The sequence below is a fragment of the Acinonyx jubatus genome, chromosome A3 (assembly GCF_027475565.1).
Source record: "Acinonyx jubatus isolate Ajub_Pintada_27869175 chromosome A3, VMU_Ajub_asm_v1.0, whole genome shotgun sequence".
Lineage (NCBI taxonomy): Eukaryota > Metazoa > Chordata > Mammalia > Carnivora > Felidae > Acinonyx > Acinonyx jubatus.
Window position 1 is genome coordinate 30,692,527 of NC_069388.1, and position 17,179 is coordinate 30,709,705.

Sequence of the window (17,179 nt, forward strand, 5' to 3'; positions counted from 1 at the left end):
ATGCAGGGGACACAGGGAGATGGGAGGGACAAATGAATATATAGGTGCAGCAAACAAACCCCAGAAGTGGTGACCAGCCAGTCAGGGAGGGAAAATTCCCTCACCCACCTCACCATCTCAGTTCATCTTTGCTCAGCAGGACCTCAAGTATAAGGTGGACAGACACTGAAAAGAATGTATCAATAACAGCTTAAGGCTTTGCAGAGTTGGGAATCCACACCAATGGAAGCTAGGATCCCAGGCAAGAAAAATATACTATTAGCACAGAGAAGTAGAACAACAGTTAACCCTGGCAAGAAGGGCCAGGAACCCAAGGGACTGACACTTCGAGGTGGGCTGCTCCCCACCCCGCCCAAGCCCAATCTCTCCAGTCCCAAGGGCAGCTGCTCAAATTCATTCAATCTTAATTCTTTAACCAAGACACATGAAACATACACCCCATGCTTTTCTTTCCATTTAAAGATCAAAGGCAGGAACAGACCTCCAGAATGCAGGCTAGAGCTAAACTCTAGCTAATCTCATCACTCAACCCCCAAACACACACACTCACTCTGCCTCCATCTTGTCTGTCTCTTCCCGCTGCCCCCTGGCTAGCTATCTCATCCCACATCTGGACTCTGCCACCTCTAACATTCTCCTTATCTCCCCACCAGACTCCTTTGCATGGATCCCCACTGCCTTTCTCTTGGATATCCCTGATCTCCTGAATCTGGCCCATAACCCCTTCTACATAGCACCCAAGTAATGTCTTTCAAGGCTCAACCCCAGTAGGTAAGTGCCCTGCCAACAGAGCCCTAGCAAGTTCCCTGTGCCCCGTTAATAACGCCCAAGTATCAGAGACGGGCCGGGCCCACAGCTCAGCCTCTGGTCAGGGGAAGCACTCACCAGCCTGACTTCCTGCCTTTGCCCCTGCCCTTCCCAGGACAGAAAATGCTCCTTCAACCCTCCTGGGCCAGGGGCCTACTGAGTGTTCAAGACCTATCTCACATGCTGCCAACTCCCCTGTGACTCTCCCTTCAAGTCCCCAGGACATCACTGCAAATCTCCGAAGGTGCACATGGCTGCCCTTTAGGCTTTGCAGCACGTGCTCCCTTCACTGCCTCCATAGCTGGGGCCAGCCAGTCACCCAGGGCCTTATATAAAGACTGTTTGCTAAGTGGGAACCAGTCCATACTTTTCTCCTCCTCTTTTCCCGGATAAAGAACGTGGACACCACTCCACACGCCAACAGCCAGAGAAAATCCACATCCCAAGACAAAACCACACCAAGTCACCCCATCCAGCAGCACATACTTGCTGGTGTGGCTGGCAGATGTGAGCCACCCCCTCCCAACTTAGAGCCAGTGCAGAGGGCCACCACAGTGAGGATGGGACTCACAGCTGCTCATGCCATCCAAGGACATGGGTGCGGCTTCCCTGACACCTCCAGCAAGACAGAGCAGGGAAAGCTACTCTCACCGAGCCTCTTGGGCATGGAGTGCAGACCCAAGCACTTGTACTGCGCGTGCAAATGTGTGCCCGTGCACACACGCTGCAGCTCTGCATGATGGGGCCACGAGCCATCCCAGCAGCTATGTCCCGTCCCAGCAGCTACGTCAAAGCCCTCTCCTGTCCTCCTCAGCTCAGCTGCTGGGGGCGGCATAGCAGCAGGGGTGAAATGCACAGACCCAAGCTGTTCTGTTTACGTCTCTTGTGCCCCGAGAATGGACAAGATGTCCCTAAGCGGGTGCCCTCCCATGATGAGAGCCCTCACTGAAAGTCCCCACCTCTCCCTTCTGTGTCACCAGCAGGCACCTGTGCCCGCCGCTGCCAGGCCCCACCGTCAGACAGGACTAAGAGCACAGTGCGTATTCTACCACAATGAAGACGCACGCATCCCTTCCCCTCTTCAGATCAACCAGCACCATCAACTCTAAGCACTGCCCAGTTCATAGATGGTTTGTGATACAAGTTCCACAGTGAGTCACTTGTTTAGAAAAAGAACAACTCCCCCAGAGAACTGGTGGCCTGTGTACAAGGTAACGCTCCAGAGTCAGCCAACAGAGTTTCTTAATACACTTAGACTGGAAGTGCAGAATCTTGAATGTTCTATCAAAAGACTGAAAGATGCACCCAAAGTTACCTACCTGGCTCTAAGAAAGTAACTCAAGTCCTCCATGGGATGCCCAGAACACATCCCCTGCCCCAGCAGGTCAATGACACCCTGCCCCTCCCCTCACGGATCCCCCAAGGAAATCCTCCCACTGAGGGAATGGATCTGCTCAGAGCAGTGGCTGCAGGCCAGCCTGCCGGGACTGGGGTGTGACAACTCCAAGAGCTGGGTGGCCTCCACCGCCTTCCTTCCATCAGCAGACCTGCCAGGGAGCTGACCCTATCCCTTCCCAGGACATCGCCTTAACACTGCTCATGGCCCTTCCTGTATTTCTCCTGTCCCCAAGTAAGGGCAACCCTCTTGAGGTCCCTGAGGATTCTGACTCCTTGGAATACAGTCTGTGATTCCCAAGCTGCCTCTAATCTTCTCCCTCCTGTACCACCCGCCGGGGAGGCAAACCCCTCCTCCGGCTGTCTCTAATGGAGCAAGAGACAGCACTCACAAGTGTGCCCTGCTGCCCTTCCCCTGGGGAGAGTCCTGCCCCAGCAGACTCCACCCTGTGAGCAGAGCCCAGGGCCAAGGAAGAGGCTGTACTGTGAAGAGGGTGGAAGAGGAGAGAGGAGAGGCACGAGCGGCCTGCAAGAGGCAGGCAAGGACGGTTCTCTTCCTTCTTGAGCCAGCTCCACACCTGTTCTAAGCTGGGGGCTGGGGAAGCGAGATGAACAAGCCAGAGCCCTGGCACCAATGAAGGGAGCACAATCCAGTGGGAAAAGACATGAAAACAAAAAAGGACAAAGTGGAGGAAGAGCCACATTAGAAGACCGTGCACAAGATTCACATGTGGGGATTCAGAGGCGGCAGCAACGGGGCCTTGAAGAGACAAGGATGCTTCACAGAGGTGGGGGGTGGGGGGCAGGCCAGGAGGATGAGCAGGGTTTCCTGGCTGCTAGGGAGCCAAGCACAGGACGGTGAAACAGCAGGTTCCAGAAGGAGCTCATCGTAGCATGGGTGTGGGGCTCAGAGGCAGGCCGGGAAGGGCGCTCGGTGGGACAGAGTGAAAGGGAAAAACCTGAAGAGTGGGCGCAGTTGGATTTTTAAACAGGGAGTGGGGGCTGCAGCCCAGCACCCGGCAGCATGGAGGAAGACGTGGTGTCAGCAAGAGGGCCGGGGACAGAGTGGGGAGGAGGGGAGGAGAGCAGCTCTGGAGGTGGGAAACCAACTGGGCATGAGTGGGGCAGTCAGGTCTGAACTAAAGAAAGTGGGGCAGAAAGGGGCTACTGGAGAGAATGAGCCCCACCGGCTAGGGATCTAGAAGGAGCGGATAGAGAGACTGAGTTTCCAACTTGCACACCTGGGCGAGAAGCAGGGCCACTGACCAAGAGAGGAAACACAGGATTGGGGAGGGGGGCGCACTGGCCACTAGGACATGCTCCCTGCCAACTCCAGCTGGTTCTTCCGTGTGGCCCTAGGTGAGCGGCACTGCTCATGCCTTAGGGGGCTTCCGCATCCCAATTCAGCATCCCAATCTCACCTGCATCCAAACGTTGTCTGCAGCAAAGTCGTGATTCCCACACAGAAGAAAATGGTCCCGATGAGCTGGCTGGTGGCCCACTGGTCGTACCCCACGCACATGGCATCCGCCAGCAGAAAGGGCACAGCGATGGTGCCACTGAAGCAGGTCAGGTAGTGCTGTGGGCGACAGGAGATGGTTGAGGGAAGAGCAAACTCTTCCTTGTGTGTGTGTGTGTGTGTGTGTGTGTGTGTTTGGATTTTATACTAACTTTGCCCCGTTGGTTTTAAAACAGCCCACGTGAAGAATCTCTGGTTTTGGTGTATACGTGCACATCGTGTGCCACATCATCTATCTTTTCCAGCATTTCTCCTTTCTAATACATTTTCCTGTCTTACCACTCACCTGAATCCAGGCCTGCACAGAGCACATGATTCAAGCACTGGTGTGATTTTGTTTACACAACTCTTACTGGAAATACCTGGCTCTTTCAAATGCTTTTTTAGCATCAATTGCTAAAATCCTAGGTCTTTTCTTCCTCTGATCTGGTGATGTGAATTGTGTTGCATGGTACCATTCTTGAAACAAATCCTAGTTCGTCATGCTAGGTTTTTCTTCTGGGATTTGATCTGCCAATATTTTATGTGGACTTCTACATCTATATTCTTGAGATAATTAATCTGCTTTTTAAATTTTTTTAATTCTCTCGGGGTCTGTGGATTGAAGTTACACAGGCTTCACTGCACAGGGTGTTTTCCATCTCTTTCTAGGGTCTGGCATTATTTGACTACCATCAGGGAAGGGTTATGGACATATGGTAGCTGTGGGAATCCTCTAGAAAGAGCCCGTCCCCTCTTCCCTTGGGCCCCAGTCCTACCCTTTCAGCCCTGGAGGGACATTCTTGGCCCTCACTGCTCACGTCCCTTCCTCCCAAAGGCCTGTCTCTTCAGTTCCCACTTCTGTTCTGCAAACTTCCTACTTTCCTTCCCAAGTCCCCCATCTCTGCTCACGTTTGCCAAAATGTGTGCAGCCCCTGACGCTCAACTGTACAACACGCAGGGTGTTCCACACAGGGAACAGAGCGTTCCTGTGCAGGACTTCGCAGAGCTGCTCACAAGCTTAAGAGCACTGCATATTGTCAAGAAAGGCACGTCACACATAGAGTTTTCCAATCCTAGACCCGGGCACACTTCTAGAGACATCTATAACATAAACATTCCCCAAAGCGAGTTTCCTGAACCTAAAGACCCCTTAGCTCCTTTGGCCATGACTCCTCCTCTGTCAGACACCTTTCAGTCGGCGTGACCAACTGCTTTCATGCCTGTGTGGGAGATGAGGGTGGGAGATGAGGGTGGGAGATGAGGGTGGGAGATGAGGGTGGGAGATGAGGGTGGGAGGTGCGGGAGTGCTGGAAACCAGGCCGAAGCATCAGGTGTGGGCAGGTACGGCCCCGCCTCCAAGTAACTACCCTGGTGTGGGTGATGAGATCGATTTTTCTCAGCATCTGAAATCCCTCAGGTTGAACAGCCCATTCCAACTTGAGAATAGAAGAAAGGGAGGCCAGACCCCCAACAGAGTCCAGGCTAAAACAGCCAAGGCAAATACAGGCCAGGGGAAAAGGGCCTCCCAACTTATGTTCTTCTCCAAAAGCCCCACTCCAATCCCTAAGAGGGAAAAGGGGATGGAGAGAGGGAAGAGGGGAGGAAAATGCCCAAGATGCAGCGACCTGGTGTCAGCCTGGGTCACCTCCCGCCCCACCCCCCTTACCCTGGTGGCCTGCCCTCTCTGCTCACACTGTAACCTGCAACCTCTACCACAGCAATGCTTCCCTTCCTTTACAGAGAAGACTGAGTCTCCCACGTGTGTCCTGGCCAACACAGCACTTCTCAGGGTCACCCACATTTCGTGGCAGAGCTGACCACGACTGGACTGCACGGGTAGGAATGACGACGAAAGCTTCTCTGCCCTCCCTGTACCCTCCCCTTTCTAGATCTCTACAGTCCTTGCTCCTTCCTTCCACATCACTGATCTTGCTCACTCCTTGAACATTTTCCTTCCTTTGTTCCCTGGTTGACCTCCTCCTCCTGTTCCTTTCTTCCTTTCACTACCCTGAAATGGATGCTAACAAGTCCCAGTCATCATTCTTAAAAGAGTAATTTATAACAAAGTCGGTAATAATAAAAATCAAAACTGAATTTTTAAAGGATCCAGACAGATGAGTCGAACATCTGCTGGTGGTCACATCCTAAGGGAACCACCTTACCTGCAACCCCAGAAATATGCACAGGTACCAGGGGGGGACGTCTTCTATGGTATAAATCATGTCCGATCTCTGGGGGTCTAGACTGCCAGTGCTATCCAAGGTCTCGGCGAGAGAGCTCTGTGAGTGAGAGGGAGAAAAGGAATTGTTTAACAAGAGCAAGGAGTAATAGTAACTCAGCTCAGTACAGCCCACAGTTACTGAACAACAACTTTATAGAGTGGTGACCATTCTCTTGTGTAAAAATAAGCCTTGGCTGCCTTTTACACAATGCTCAACCCACTCAGTGAGATGAGCTGTCCTAAGAATTTGGGGGCTCGATATCCCCTGTCACTGACTCATCCCCAAGAGCACCCAGCTTGCTCAGAACTTCTCCCCAAGCCTAGGGAACCCCTACATGGAGAGGGATGCTCCCAGGTTGAGTCTACAAAGCGATACCTTGGCATGAACAATCCTTGAGTGGTGCCCCAAAGGAAAAAAGGTTATGAAATGCTGATCACTTTGAAACAGAGAGCACTAATCTGTCCTTCCTACCCCATCCCATTCCTGCAAGGACAAAGATCTCTGTACCCTAAAAACCAAACAAAACAAGTCCTACGCCTTCCTATCAAAACACTGCTTCTCAGACACAATGCTGAGTGAAAAGAGCAAAATTTTAAGTACAGAGATAGGAAGATTTCAATTTTGTTTAAAGACTAAAACTTTGCTTATAGTTTAGGGGACAGTGGTTTTTTTTTTCTTCTCTTTCCCTCCCCCCACTGTTACTGCAGACTTTAAAAATATTAGGTGTTGCAGGCTTTTTGAGCCCAAAATTTTCACCAAGACTGAACACGTTAGATTATAGTCTAGACATTTACAGTCAGTGTCTGCATTACTTCTGAGCTAAACAGAAAACTGAAGGTAACCCCAAGTCCCCCATGTACCCTTAAAACTGCTCTGGTTTCTAAAACTCTATGAACAGTTTCTTAGAATCCACGATGAGCATTTTTTCCTAAGTCTTTTGTACTTAAAAAAGTGCCTAACAGGAAACAAAATTAAAAGATGTTCCACAAAAAAAAGTAAGGATAGCGACCTTCTGACTATACCTAGCCCCATTTGTGCCCCCTTGTCCATGGATACAGTCCACAGAAAGATGCGGACTCTCTCTGTCTGTTGCTTGATTTCCCATGCAGAGGTGGACAGGGATTTGGGGGCCAAATATTCTTGAACAAAAGGAGTGATGCAGTTCAGCCTTATCTTCTAAAGCCTAAAAGTAAATGTCTGCTGTAAGTTGACATTTGAGTTAATCCAAATGAGAACGGAGTATGACCTTTCAGAGAACTTTTTCTTACATTCAAACAACGGATATTGGCAGATTTGCATTCCTGAATGAGTTAAAATATACTATGTAAGTCTTTTAAGAATCTGGGATTTTTTAAAAGGGATGGTAGAGAAAGTACATGTGTATGGAAAATGTGATATGATATGTGGTGATGTGCAGTAAAGGATGAACAACAGCAGGACTGGGTTGTCCAAACCCTCACACATTTCAAAAACAGCTTGGTCTTGCTTGGCAAGTGGGAGAGAACCTGCGAGTTCTGGGAATATGCTGCTCTTAAGAGTGTGTCTACCTCGAGCCTTGGGCTGCCCCAAATGGTTTATGCTAACGATGCCATTTATGGTGGGGGCCTCGAACCACACAGCATCACTATGACCTTTGGAGGGGCTGGATGCTAACATCAGCCACATGGGTGGGTCAGCCATACTTAACATGGCTGGCCCCAATCAAAATAATGGATGCCAAGGCCTGAGTACACATCCCTGGTTGACTGAACAATCCTTGAGGGTTGTCACACATTGTTTTTGGGAAAATTAAGTGCTGCCCACATGCCTCTACTGGGAGGAGACAATGGAATGCTTCAGTTCCTTGGACCCTGCCCTATGTACCTTCTTCTGCTGATTTTAATCTGTATCCTCTTGCTGAAATAAACTATAATCATGAGTTTAATGGCTTTCCTGAATTCTGTGAGTCCATCTGGCTAACCACTGAACTATATTCGAGAACCCTCAACTCAGATTTTGGGAATCCGTGAACTCAGTTGACCATTTTGTTCACATGATAGAATTATGGATTATACAAAGGACAATCCAATACCATCTTATTACCCATGGCCTCACAGGTAGGGGTACTACTGCCCACAAAGAAACAAAAAAATATCTGAAAACAGAGTATATATTAACACTACAATTAACAGATTTGGACAACCTATTACAATAATACTGTGTGCAATATTATTCTAGTGATTCCAAGATAACTGGTTTTAACTATCAAAAGAACAGAAATGAAAAGATTTCATTATCTGTCCTCTTTCAGGTCTTTCACTAAGACATATACACAAACACACACCCCATTTTTCTTAGTAATGAGGGTGGTTCCATAACTCATAAATGGAACTAATATAAATGCCCATGAATGGTATTAAGATGACACAAAGTAGGAAACTATGTGGTCATGGGGGTCAATTAACCCTTGAAGACAAAATGCTGCACTGCCCCCCACCCTCGAGACAGGAATGTGTTTGGCCATTGTGAGCTATGGTACTACACTCAATTATCACTGCATGAAAATATAAACCATTTAAAACACTAAAGGAAAACAAGGCCCTCCAAAAGCTTTTTTCGATGACTACATTAACAGGTTAACAATGTCATTTTCAAAAGACTTTTCCATCTTATTCTATGGTCTGAAATAATCTAAAGAACTAGGTAATTACCTGCCCATCAAAGAGTAGGAAACTCAGAATTCAGCTTTCTGGTTAGAGCCTTAAGACTGTCAATAACCTTTTCAACCTCCTCTATCACTATTTACCAAGTCTAGCATTTTTGTGATCCATTGTGGTCACTTTTTCTCTAGGAAATAATTTATGCTAGATCAGGAGTCAACAAACTTTTTCTGTAAATGGTTATATAGTAAATATTTTATCTTTTGTGGGCTATATAGTTCTGTCACGACACAACTCTGCCACTGTAGTGCAGAAGAACCTTTGATGGTATGCCAACAGGTGAGTATGGCTGTGTTCCAATAAAACTTTATTTATAAAAATAGGTATTGGGCCAGCGAGATATAGCTTGCCAATCCTTGCCACAGGGTTTCAAACTGATAATCATAAAGTTGTAGTTAACATCTCCTTCACGGAGCACCTGGGTGGTTCAGTCGGTTGAGGGTCTGACTTCAGCTCAGGTCATGATCTTGCAGTCCATGAATTCAAGCCCCGCGTCAGGCCCTGGGCTGACAGCTTGGAGCCTGGAGCCTGCTTCGGATTCTCTCTCTCCCTCTCTCTCTCTGCCCCTCCCCCGCTCATGCTCTGTCTCTCTCAAAAATGAATAAATGTTAAAAAAAATTTTTTTAAATATCCTCCTTCACAATTCTTACATCACCTTTCACATTGCTAATATATATGTGTGCTTTCTCATTTTTTTCTTTAATCAGGTCCACCAAAGATCAAGTTCATTGGTCTTTTTAAAAAAAGCTTTTGAGTTTCAGTTAAATATGGTAGACTGACCACCTGTCACTTCCTCTAACTCCTAAAAGGACACAGAAGGAATGATCACACCACAAATTTACAAAGATGAAGTAAACAAGAACAGAAGAAATTAGATTAACCCCCTGGTAGAATATGTAAAGCATTCGCATGAGTTGTGACCCACTGGGGAGTGGGAGGAATCTAAAACCTGGGTGTTTAAAGAGGAAGAGCGTGAAGAAGTGAGCTGGTTGACCTAAAGATGCCCCGACAGGTTCTATGCTTGCAGACACAGATAAGAGTGGGAAAGGGAAGAGGATGGGCTTTAACAGCACAGACCAATCAAATACCCTGTTGCCTACTGCCTTCCTCATCCTTCAAGATATGAAAAGGTACTGTTTTAAGAGCATGAACCAGAAAGAGTTCCACCTCAGAGGTTAAATGCAATCATGAACAGTGGGATCCTCATTTGCTTCTGGAATGCCAGACACCAGGTTACAAAAGCCAGGCTAACACCCACAGGAGTCTAGACGATTCCTTTCTGGAGGAACAGACCCAGAAATAGTAGGCTTTAAAAATAACTAAAATCAAATAAATTTTAAAAAGTTTTAGGGGCGCCTGGGTGGCACAGTCGGTTAAGCGCCCGACTTCAGCCAGGTCACGATCTCACAGTCCGGGAGTTCGAGCCCCGCGTCGGGCTCTGGGCTGATGCCTCAGAGCCTGGAGCCTGTTTCCGATTCTGTGTCTCCCTCTCTCTCTGCCCCTCCCCCGTTCATGCTCTGTCCCAAAAATAAATAAACGTTGAAAAAAAAAATTTTTTTTAAGTTTTAAAAAATAATAAAATAAAACAAAATAAAATAAAATAAAATAAAATAATAAAATAAAGTCAAGTCAAGTCAAGTCAAATCAAATCAAAGTTATAGTAGAACAGAGGCGGCGCCTGGGTGGCTCAGCTGGTCAAGCGTCTGACTCTTGATTTCAGTTCAAGTTATGATCTCGTGGTGCATGAGATCCAGCCCCACATGGAGCTCTGTGCCAACAGCATAGAGCCTGCTTGGGATTCTGTCTCTGCCCTTCCCCAGCCTGCACGCTCTCTCAAGATAAATAAACTTTTTAAAAAGTCAGAAAAGAACAAAGAAAACAGAAGACAGGAATTCATCGAAGAGATTTAAAAATTTCTAAGAACTAAAGAACACGTTTGCAAATTAGACCCACCAAGTATTCAATGAATTAATGAAAACCTATTCAGATATTTTAGAATGCACTTTACCACCAACGTTGCACATTGTATTCAGATATTTTAGAATGCACTTTACCACCAACATTGCAACGTTGTATTAAGAATGGCCCCAGAATAGAAATTTAAGAACAAAGGGAAATAAAACATGGGTTGGTAGAATTTGGATAAAATAAAAAAATTAAAAAACAGAAAATAGAAGAACACGAGAAAACAGACATTATGAATAATACAATAAAGGTCACAGGCTGGGGAAGAAAAAAAAAAAAGAAATCAAACAATGTTGGGGGGGGGGCAGGAGGGAGATTAGAAATGATAGCCAGAGAAGGCAGGCAGATCCAAACACCTATCATCGGAGCCCCCAAATAAGAAAACCCAAAGAACAGACTGAAACAAAAAATAAAGATAGAATTCAAGACAGCTTTACTAAAGTAAAGGATCTTTAATGTTAAATACTCCAAGTGCCAGAAAAAACTGACCCAGAATGGTCAACATGAAAACATATCTATGTAAAGTTACTGAATATCAAAGATAAATAAAGAATCCAAAAATAGCCAAAAAGATCAAGATACTGATAAAAAGAAGAAAACAAGACTGACCTGGTATCTTCACAGCCACAATCAATACCAAAAAATGAAAGAGTAGCAACAGTAAGTTATGACTCAATTATTCTCTCAACTTTGTATCACACAATTGTCCAAACATATACAAAGGTGGAAATATGGAATGCCCACCGGTACCTGTCTCCACCCTTCAAAAATTACCAATGCTGTGTTCTTGTTTAATCTATTCCAAGAGAACTTCCTTTTTCAAGAACTTCGGGTATCTCAACTACAAGGCGGGGGGGGGGGGGGGGGGGTGGGTGCGGGGTGGTGGTAAAGAGAATCCACAGGACTGAAAGTTAAAAAGATCTTTAACTTTAAAAAGAAATCTCAACATTATGAAATCAAGTTTATCTTCTATATAACGAACTCGGCGATAACTGCAACCACACAGCTGTTGCAATGACCGGCAGGCAGCCAAAGATCCCAGTGCCGAGCTGGGTGGGATATTCAAGTGAGGACACACTGTAAATAGTTCACCTGTGACCGTTTTCACATTTCGACAATCTCTGCTCCCTAAAAGCCTCATGTTATTTTACACTCTGTCCTCTCTTCCTCACGATGGCCCTGGGAAGTTACGTGCTTTATAACCCCTTTCACAAACGAGGAGTTGGAGACTCTGAGAGACTGAGGGAGCTGCCCAGGATCTGAACAGACAGGCTGTCCCCAAAGACTGCATTTGCCACCATACTATATGGCCTCCCAGGGAGAAAGAGAGCTGCTCTCTAGTCATTACGAGAAATAGCTGATTTTTTGACGTTGTGATTAATAACAAATTGCCCGATACCCCTGCAACCACTTCACAAGCTCTTGTAAACACATGTGGTGGGGAATCTGTGAAACAACAAAATGCTAGTATTTCAATGGGAACATCTAAACCTTTTGCTTGTATTTACTTCATTTTGTTCCAAATGCCCTCTCTATAAACAAAATCAATTCTTCAACATCCCTCACTGAAAATTCTCAATGATACTGAGATCAAGTTCAGAACGCTATCTTACAGACTCACTGTTCCATGATCCTTCTGGGCCTTTCAGGAATAAATGTCTTTGAGCACATTCCAAGATGGGTACCTTGTGGCTAATACCATACTAACCAGCATTTACCATTAGTAGTTAAGTTTTGTATAACGTCAAGTGAACATATGACAACCAAGAGCATACCATAATTAGGAAAACAAGCATGAATACGGAGAACGCATGAGATGATCTCTTGGGCCCCCACTTCTCCCATCTCTCCTGCAATGTCGCATTGTTCACTCACGCTCAGCTGTCCAGAGACAGCCTGTCACTGCCCTCTGAAAAGCAAGATCCCAAAGGGCAGCATTCTTTGGTGTGAAGTTTTCTTTGCACAAATTCAAGACCGTGGAAATCCTAAACATTTCATTTTCTTCTTCTCTAAAACAGAGATAGTGGCAGCACCTTTCTAATAGAGCTTTGGTAAGGACTGAACGTGACCCATTGCTTAAAGCATTCAGCCCAAGGCCTGGACCATTAGCACTGTTTGGTACGCGGTAGCTCTTCTCCCTGAACTTGCCATTTCATAAAACAAGAAGAGTGGCCAATGAAACAGGAAGATATTCCATCTCACTGGTATTCAAGGAAATACAAATGTATCAAAGTTTCGACAATGAAAAGATTTTCAAGCAGGTAAATGAATGTCTAGCATAAATGTGCTAATATAAATAAGCTAGACACTTTTCCTACCGACAGTTCACTAGCATCAGTAAAACGTGCCACTAGAGGTGTCAGAAAGCCCTGCGTATGTTAATGCTCCTTGGTATTCATTTCAAAAGGTGACTGTCACTTACTGGATACTGGAGGAGGAAGTCTAAAATCATGACAGTCTATACCCTGGAAATTCCGGTGGCTCTGATTAAGGGCCCAGTACCCGAGAACTGGATACAGCCTAACGAGTCTGGGAATTCAGAAGCACTCTGCTGCAAGATGTACCATTTGGATGCTGAGACCCAAGCAGGCCAGGCAGTAGCTCGCTGCCCAGATCCCACTCTGCGGGCTGTGTCTCAGCTGCAGACATAGGCGTCGGTCAACATGTCCACAGTGGCAACTATAATTTCTGCACTCTGAGGAGCAGCTCAGAATCCAAAACCACAGGAATGTCAACAACTCAGCATGAATCTAATTAGCCTCCACAAAATTTATAATAGCCTGACCAAAAAGTAATATTGGTCAAGAGAGCCAAAAATGGAAAAAAGAAACCATACACAGACACAAAAATTTGATTATTCCAGAATTTCAATATGATTTCCTTGTTCTTTATCATTTTAGTGATTACACTGTAAACTTACTGTGCTAATTAATGCCCAAGCTGGGTACTATGTTTGCATGTATCAACTTTCTAGTGGTCCCTTTCTAAAATATTAAGTGTGCACTATCTAAAGTACAATTCAGGGGACTCCTGGCTGGCTCAGTCAGCAAAGCATGCAACTCTTGATCTTGGGGTCAAGCTCCACAGTGGACATAGAGATTACTCTTAAAAAAAATAGAATACAGTGGTTCTAGAAATACAGAAACTGATTAAATTAGCGAATTTTCACAACGAATACAAAATGTGCTTTAAAAAGTCTACCAAATAAAACTCAAATGAAATTGAGGAGTCTCAGAGCTACAGTACAATCTGGAAATCTCCTCTAGTCAAACTCTTCATGCGTTGGGCACAGTGACCAATCAATACAGAATAAAAAAAGAAATTAAGGCATCTGGATCCTCTTTGGGCAGGCCTCCTCTGGCCTCTGTGAATAGGGTCACACAGACTAATCTCAAGGAAATGGGATGGCGGGGGAGGCGGGGGGAGCTTCTCCCCACCTTAACATGTGATTTCTGCCCCTTTGTTCAGTCTACACAAGCTACCGCTGGCTTCTTGTATTATCTTGTTCACTCCAACGGAGTATGTACCAGGCACAATGCTAAGAACTACACAGGTTATTATTTCATTTACTCCTCACAACAACCGAAGACAGATGCTGACACTTTTATTCTCATTTTGGAGATGAGGCAACGGATGATGCCCAGAGACCTTAAGTAATTCCCTCGGGGTCCGAGTCACATTAGCACCCAGCCCTGAGTCCAGACTCACACTCTTAACCACCTCCCTCAGCATCCTGGCTAAGGCTTTTAAATATAAGAACTTCTATATGGACCTCACCTTAATCGCCATTTAGACAATGAAAAGTTAGTAACTTCTACTCCTCACCATCCCTTCTATTTCCACTATGAAGGGAACACACCCACTCGGGAGGGCCGAGACGAGCCCGGGGAAGGACAGCCACATCCCGTGACAGGGAGGAGGCTGGGGCAAGGGAGTACCTTTTCTGCGATGCCGTTTTCTGTGGTGTAGATTGCCATGAGCTCGGTGTCTTCGTTGTCCTGTTCACCGCTGGACGTGGCGCCTCCATTTATCACCACCTGAAGACAAACACTTCATTTATAGGCTGTTTCACCGTGCACCGCTCTGCCGTGTGGAAACGTCCTCCCCAAACACCTTCTGTCATTTTCACAACAGACACAAGGTGTGTGTCTTTTGCCTACCACATCAGCCAAGTTTCGAATTTTCTTAAAAGAAACTCCCAACAAGTGTGCGCCGCATCTGTACCACACATGGTTCCGATGGAGGAGAAATGCATCGTGGGTCCCCCAGGGGAAGGCCGGAAACGGAGCACCCCCAGAGAGTCCACGGAGTGGGGCCTGCAGCTCCATCCAAGGCCAAGGGAGGCACAGCTGGGCACCGGAGCTGCTGTCTCCGGACGGGTGGGAAGCATCAAGGGCGGCCTTGGTCAAGAACCCTGCCCGAGTCACTGCGTGCTAAGGATTCTGTGCGGCATTCCCAGCAGGGGCAAGTCAGGCACTGCTGATCGCCTGACGTGCTGACACTTCCCGCCGTGGATACAATGCAAACCAGCCTGCTGGTGCGTGCGGGCAGTAGTGTGTGGCATCGGACAGGCACGGGGGCCGTTCTTGCCAACAAAATCTAGCTTCTGGGCCCTCAAGGTAAGAACCAGAACTCATCTTGAGGACTGGAAGGAAACCCCTGGACACATGCAGGCCACCAGCCCTCATGCCTGCCCTGGCAAGGCACTTGGAGTCATCCGAGGTTCTGGCTGCGTTCTGGCAGCCTGCAGCAGAATCTTAAAATATTTTTACTTTTTTTTTCTTTATAATTTATTTACTTCAAGAGAGCGAGCGAGCACATGCAAATAGGGGAGGGGCAGAGGGAGGGGGGAGACAGAGAGTCCCAAGCAGACACCACAATGTCAGCACAAAGACCAATGAGGGTCTCGAACTCACAAACCATGAGATCATGACCTGAGCTGAAATCAAGAGTCGGACTCTCAACCAACTGAGCCACCCAGGCACCCCGAAATAGTTTTACTTTTTAGCCAGATAGTTCCATTTCCAGAAATCTATTTTGAAACATTAATACTAAAAATAACTGTATGTGTGAATGACAGTACAACTACATTTTGTATAAATTTTTTTAACACTTATTTACTTTTGAGGGAGAGAGAGAGACAAAGTGCAAGCAGGAGAAGGGCAGAGAGAGAGAAAGAGACACAGAATCCAAAGCAGGCTCCAGGCTCTCAGCTGTCAGCACAGAGCCCGGCATGGGCTCAAACTCACAGACCATGAGATCATAACCTAAGCCGAAGTCAGTCACTTAAGCCACCCAGGTGCCCCAGCACAACTACATTTTTAAAATAAGAGAAAAAAGACAAAGTATATAAAAAGTTTAAAATCTGATATTGCGAAGTATACTAAAGAGAAATAAAAGGTGAGATGGCATAGGGGAAGGTACCGTGCGATGTCTATAGCCTACAAAAGTTGGTACCAGTAGGGGGCGCCTGGGTGGCTCAGTCGGTTGAGCGTCTGACTTTGGCTCAGGTCATGATCTCATGGGTTGTGAGTTTGAGCCCCGCGTCGGGCTCTGTGCTGACAGCTCGGAGCCTGGAGCCTGCTTAGGATTCTGTGTCTCCCTCTCTGCCCCTCCCCCACTCACACTCTGTTTCTCTCTCCTTCAAAAATAAACACTTAAAAAAAAAAAAAAAAGTTGGTACCAGTAGTTCATAAACACCTGCAAATCAATAAAGCAAACAATCCACAAGAAATGGGCAAATGATAGGTGTATGCAATTCACAGAAAAAATCTGAATATCTAAAACACAGGAAAAGCTGTTCAACCTCATTTAAATTTATAGAAATTAAATTTTTTTGAAAAATTTCATTTTTAACATAAATTAGGGGGATATTTTAAAAGATGAATCTAGTGTTGACTAGGGTGTTGGGGGGGGAAGCTATGCTTAGTTATCAGAGAAGATCACATGGACTGGCCTCTGTAGAGGGTAACTTAGCACTGGAACTTAAAACAGGCATTTTCTTGGATCCAATAACTGAACTCCTAGAAACATCCTCCAGAAATATCCATGCAAGTGGTATGTGCATTCAAGACTGATGAATGCACTATTTTTAAAATACTGAATCCCTGGAAACAACCTAAATGGTCATCCAAAAAAAAAAAAAAAAAGATAACCAATGGGGTTGGGAGGAAATAATGATGAACATTAAATTATGGTACATCCATTTCAAAAATAATGTCATTAAAAAGAAAATAATCAAAAAGCCACTAAAAAAGAAAAAAATAAGCTGATGCACTGATAAGAACTCCAAAAAATACAGTTTTTGAAAAGAGCCACAAAACAGTAAGCCTAGAATTATCACAATTATACTAAAAAAAAAAATCTTAATAACCTCCTTGTCTTAACACTTGGGAAAGGATCCAGAAAGGTCTGAAACCAACAACAGGAAGGTTGCCCTGGGGACAAGGAGTAACGATGGCTACTTTTCATTTTTCACTCCCAATACTGCTTTAGCATTTGGGTCTTTTATAAACAGCATGTATTTGTATGGTTTTTGTATACTGCTGTTTTATTTGTATGTCTGTATGCTGCTGTATACTGGCACCTGG

General features: G+C 45.9%; 1 protein-coding gene across 8 annotated transcripts in view; it reads right to left on the reverse strand.

Moving 5' to 3' along the window:
- SLC23A2 (solute carrier family 23 member 2) overlaps positions 1-17,179 on the reverse strand; it is a 133,812-nt gene that overhangs the window by 43,901 nt on the left and 72,732 nt on the right. For all 8 annotated transcript variants that reach the window (XM_027069610.2, XM_027069613.2, XM_027069618.2 and 5 more), the window contains 3 exons: positions 14,528-14,626; positions 5,866-5,982; positions 3,624-3,781 (listed from right to left, as the gene is read on the reverse strand). In XM_027069610.2, the coding sequence (XP_026925411.1) occupies positions 3,624-3,781; positions 5,866-5,982; positions 14,528-14,626 (374 nt within the window). The remainder of the gene's footprint in view (positions 1-3,623; positions 3,782-5,865; positions 5,983-14,527; positions 14,627-17,179) is intronic.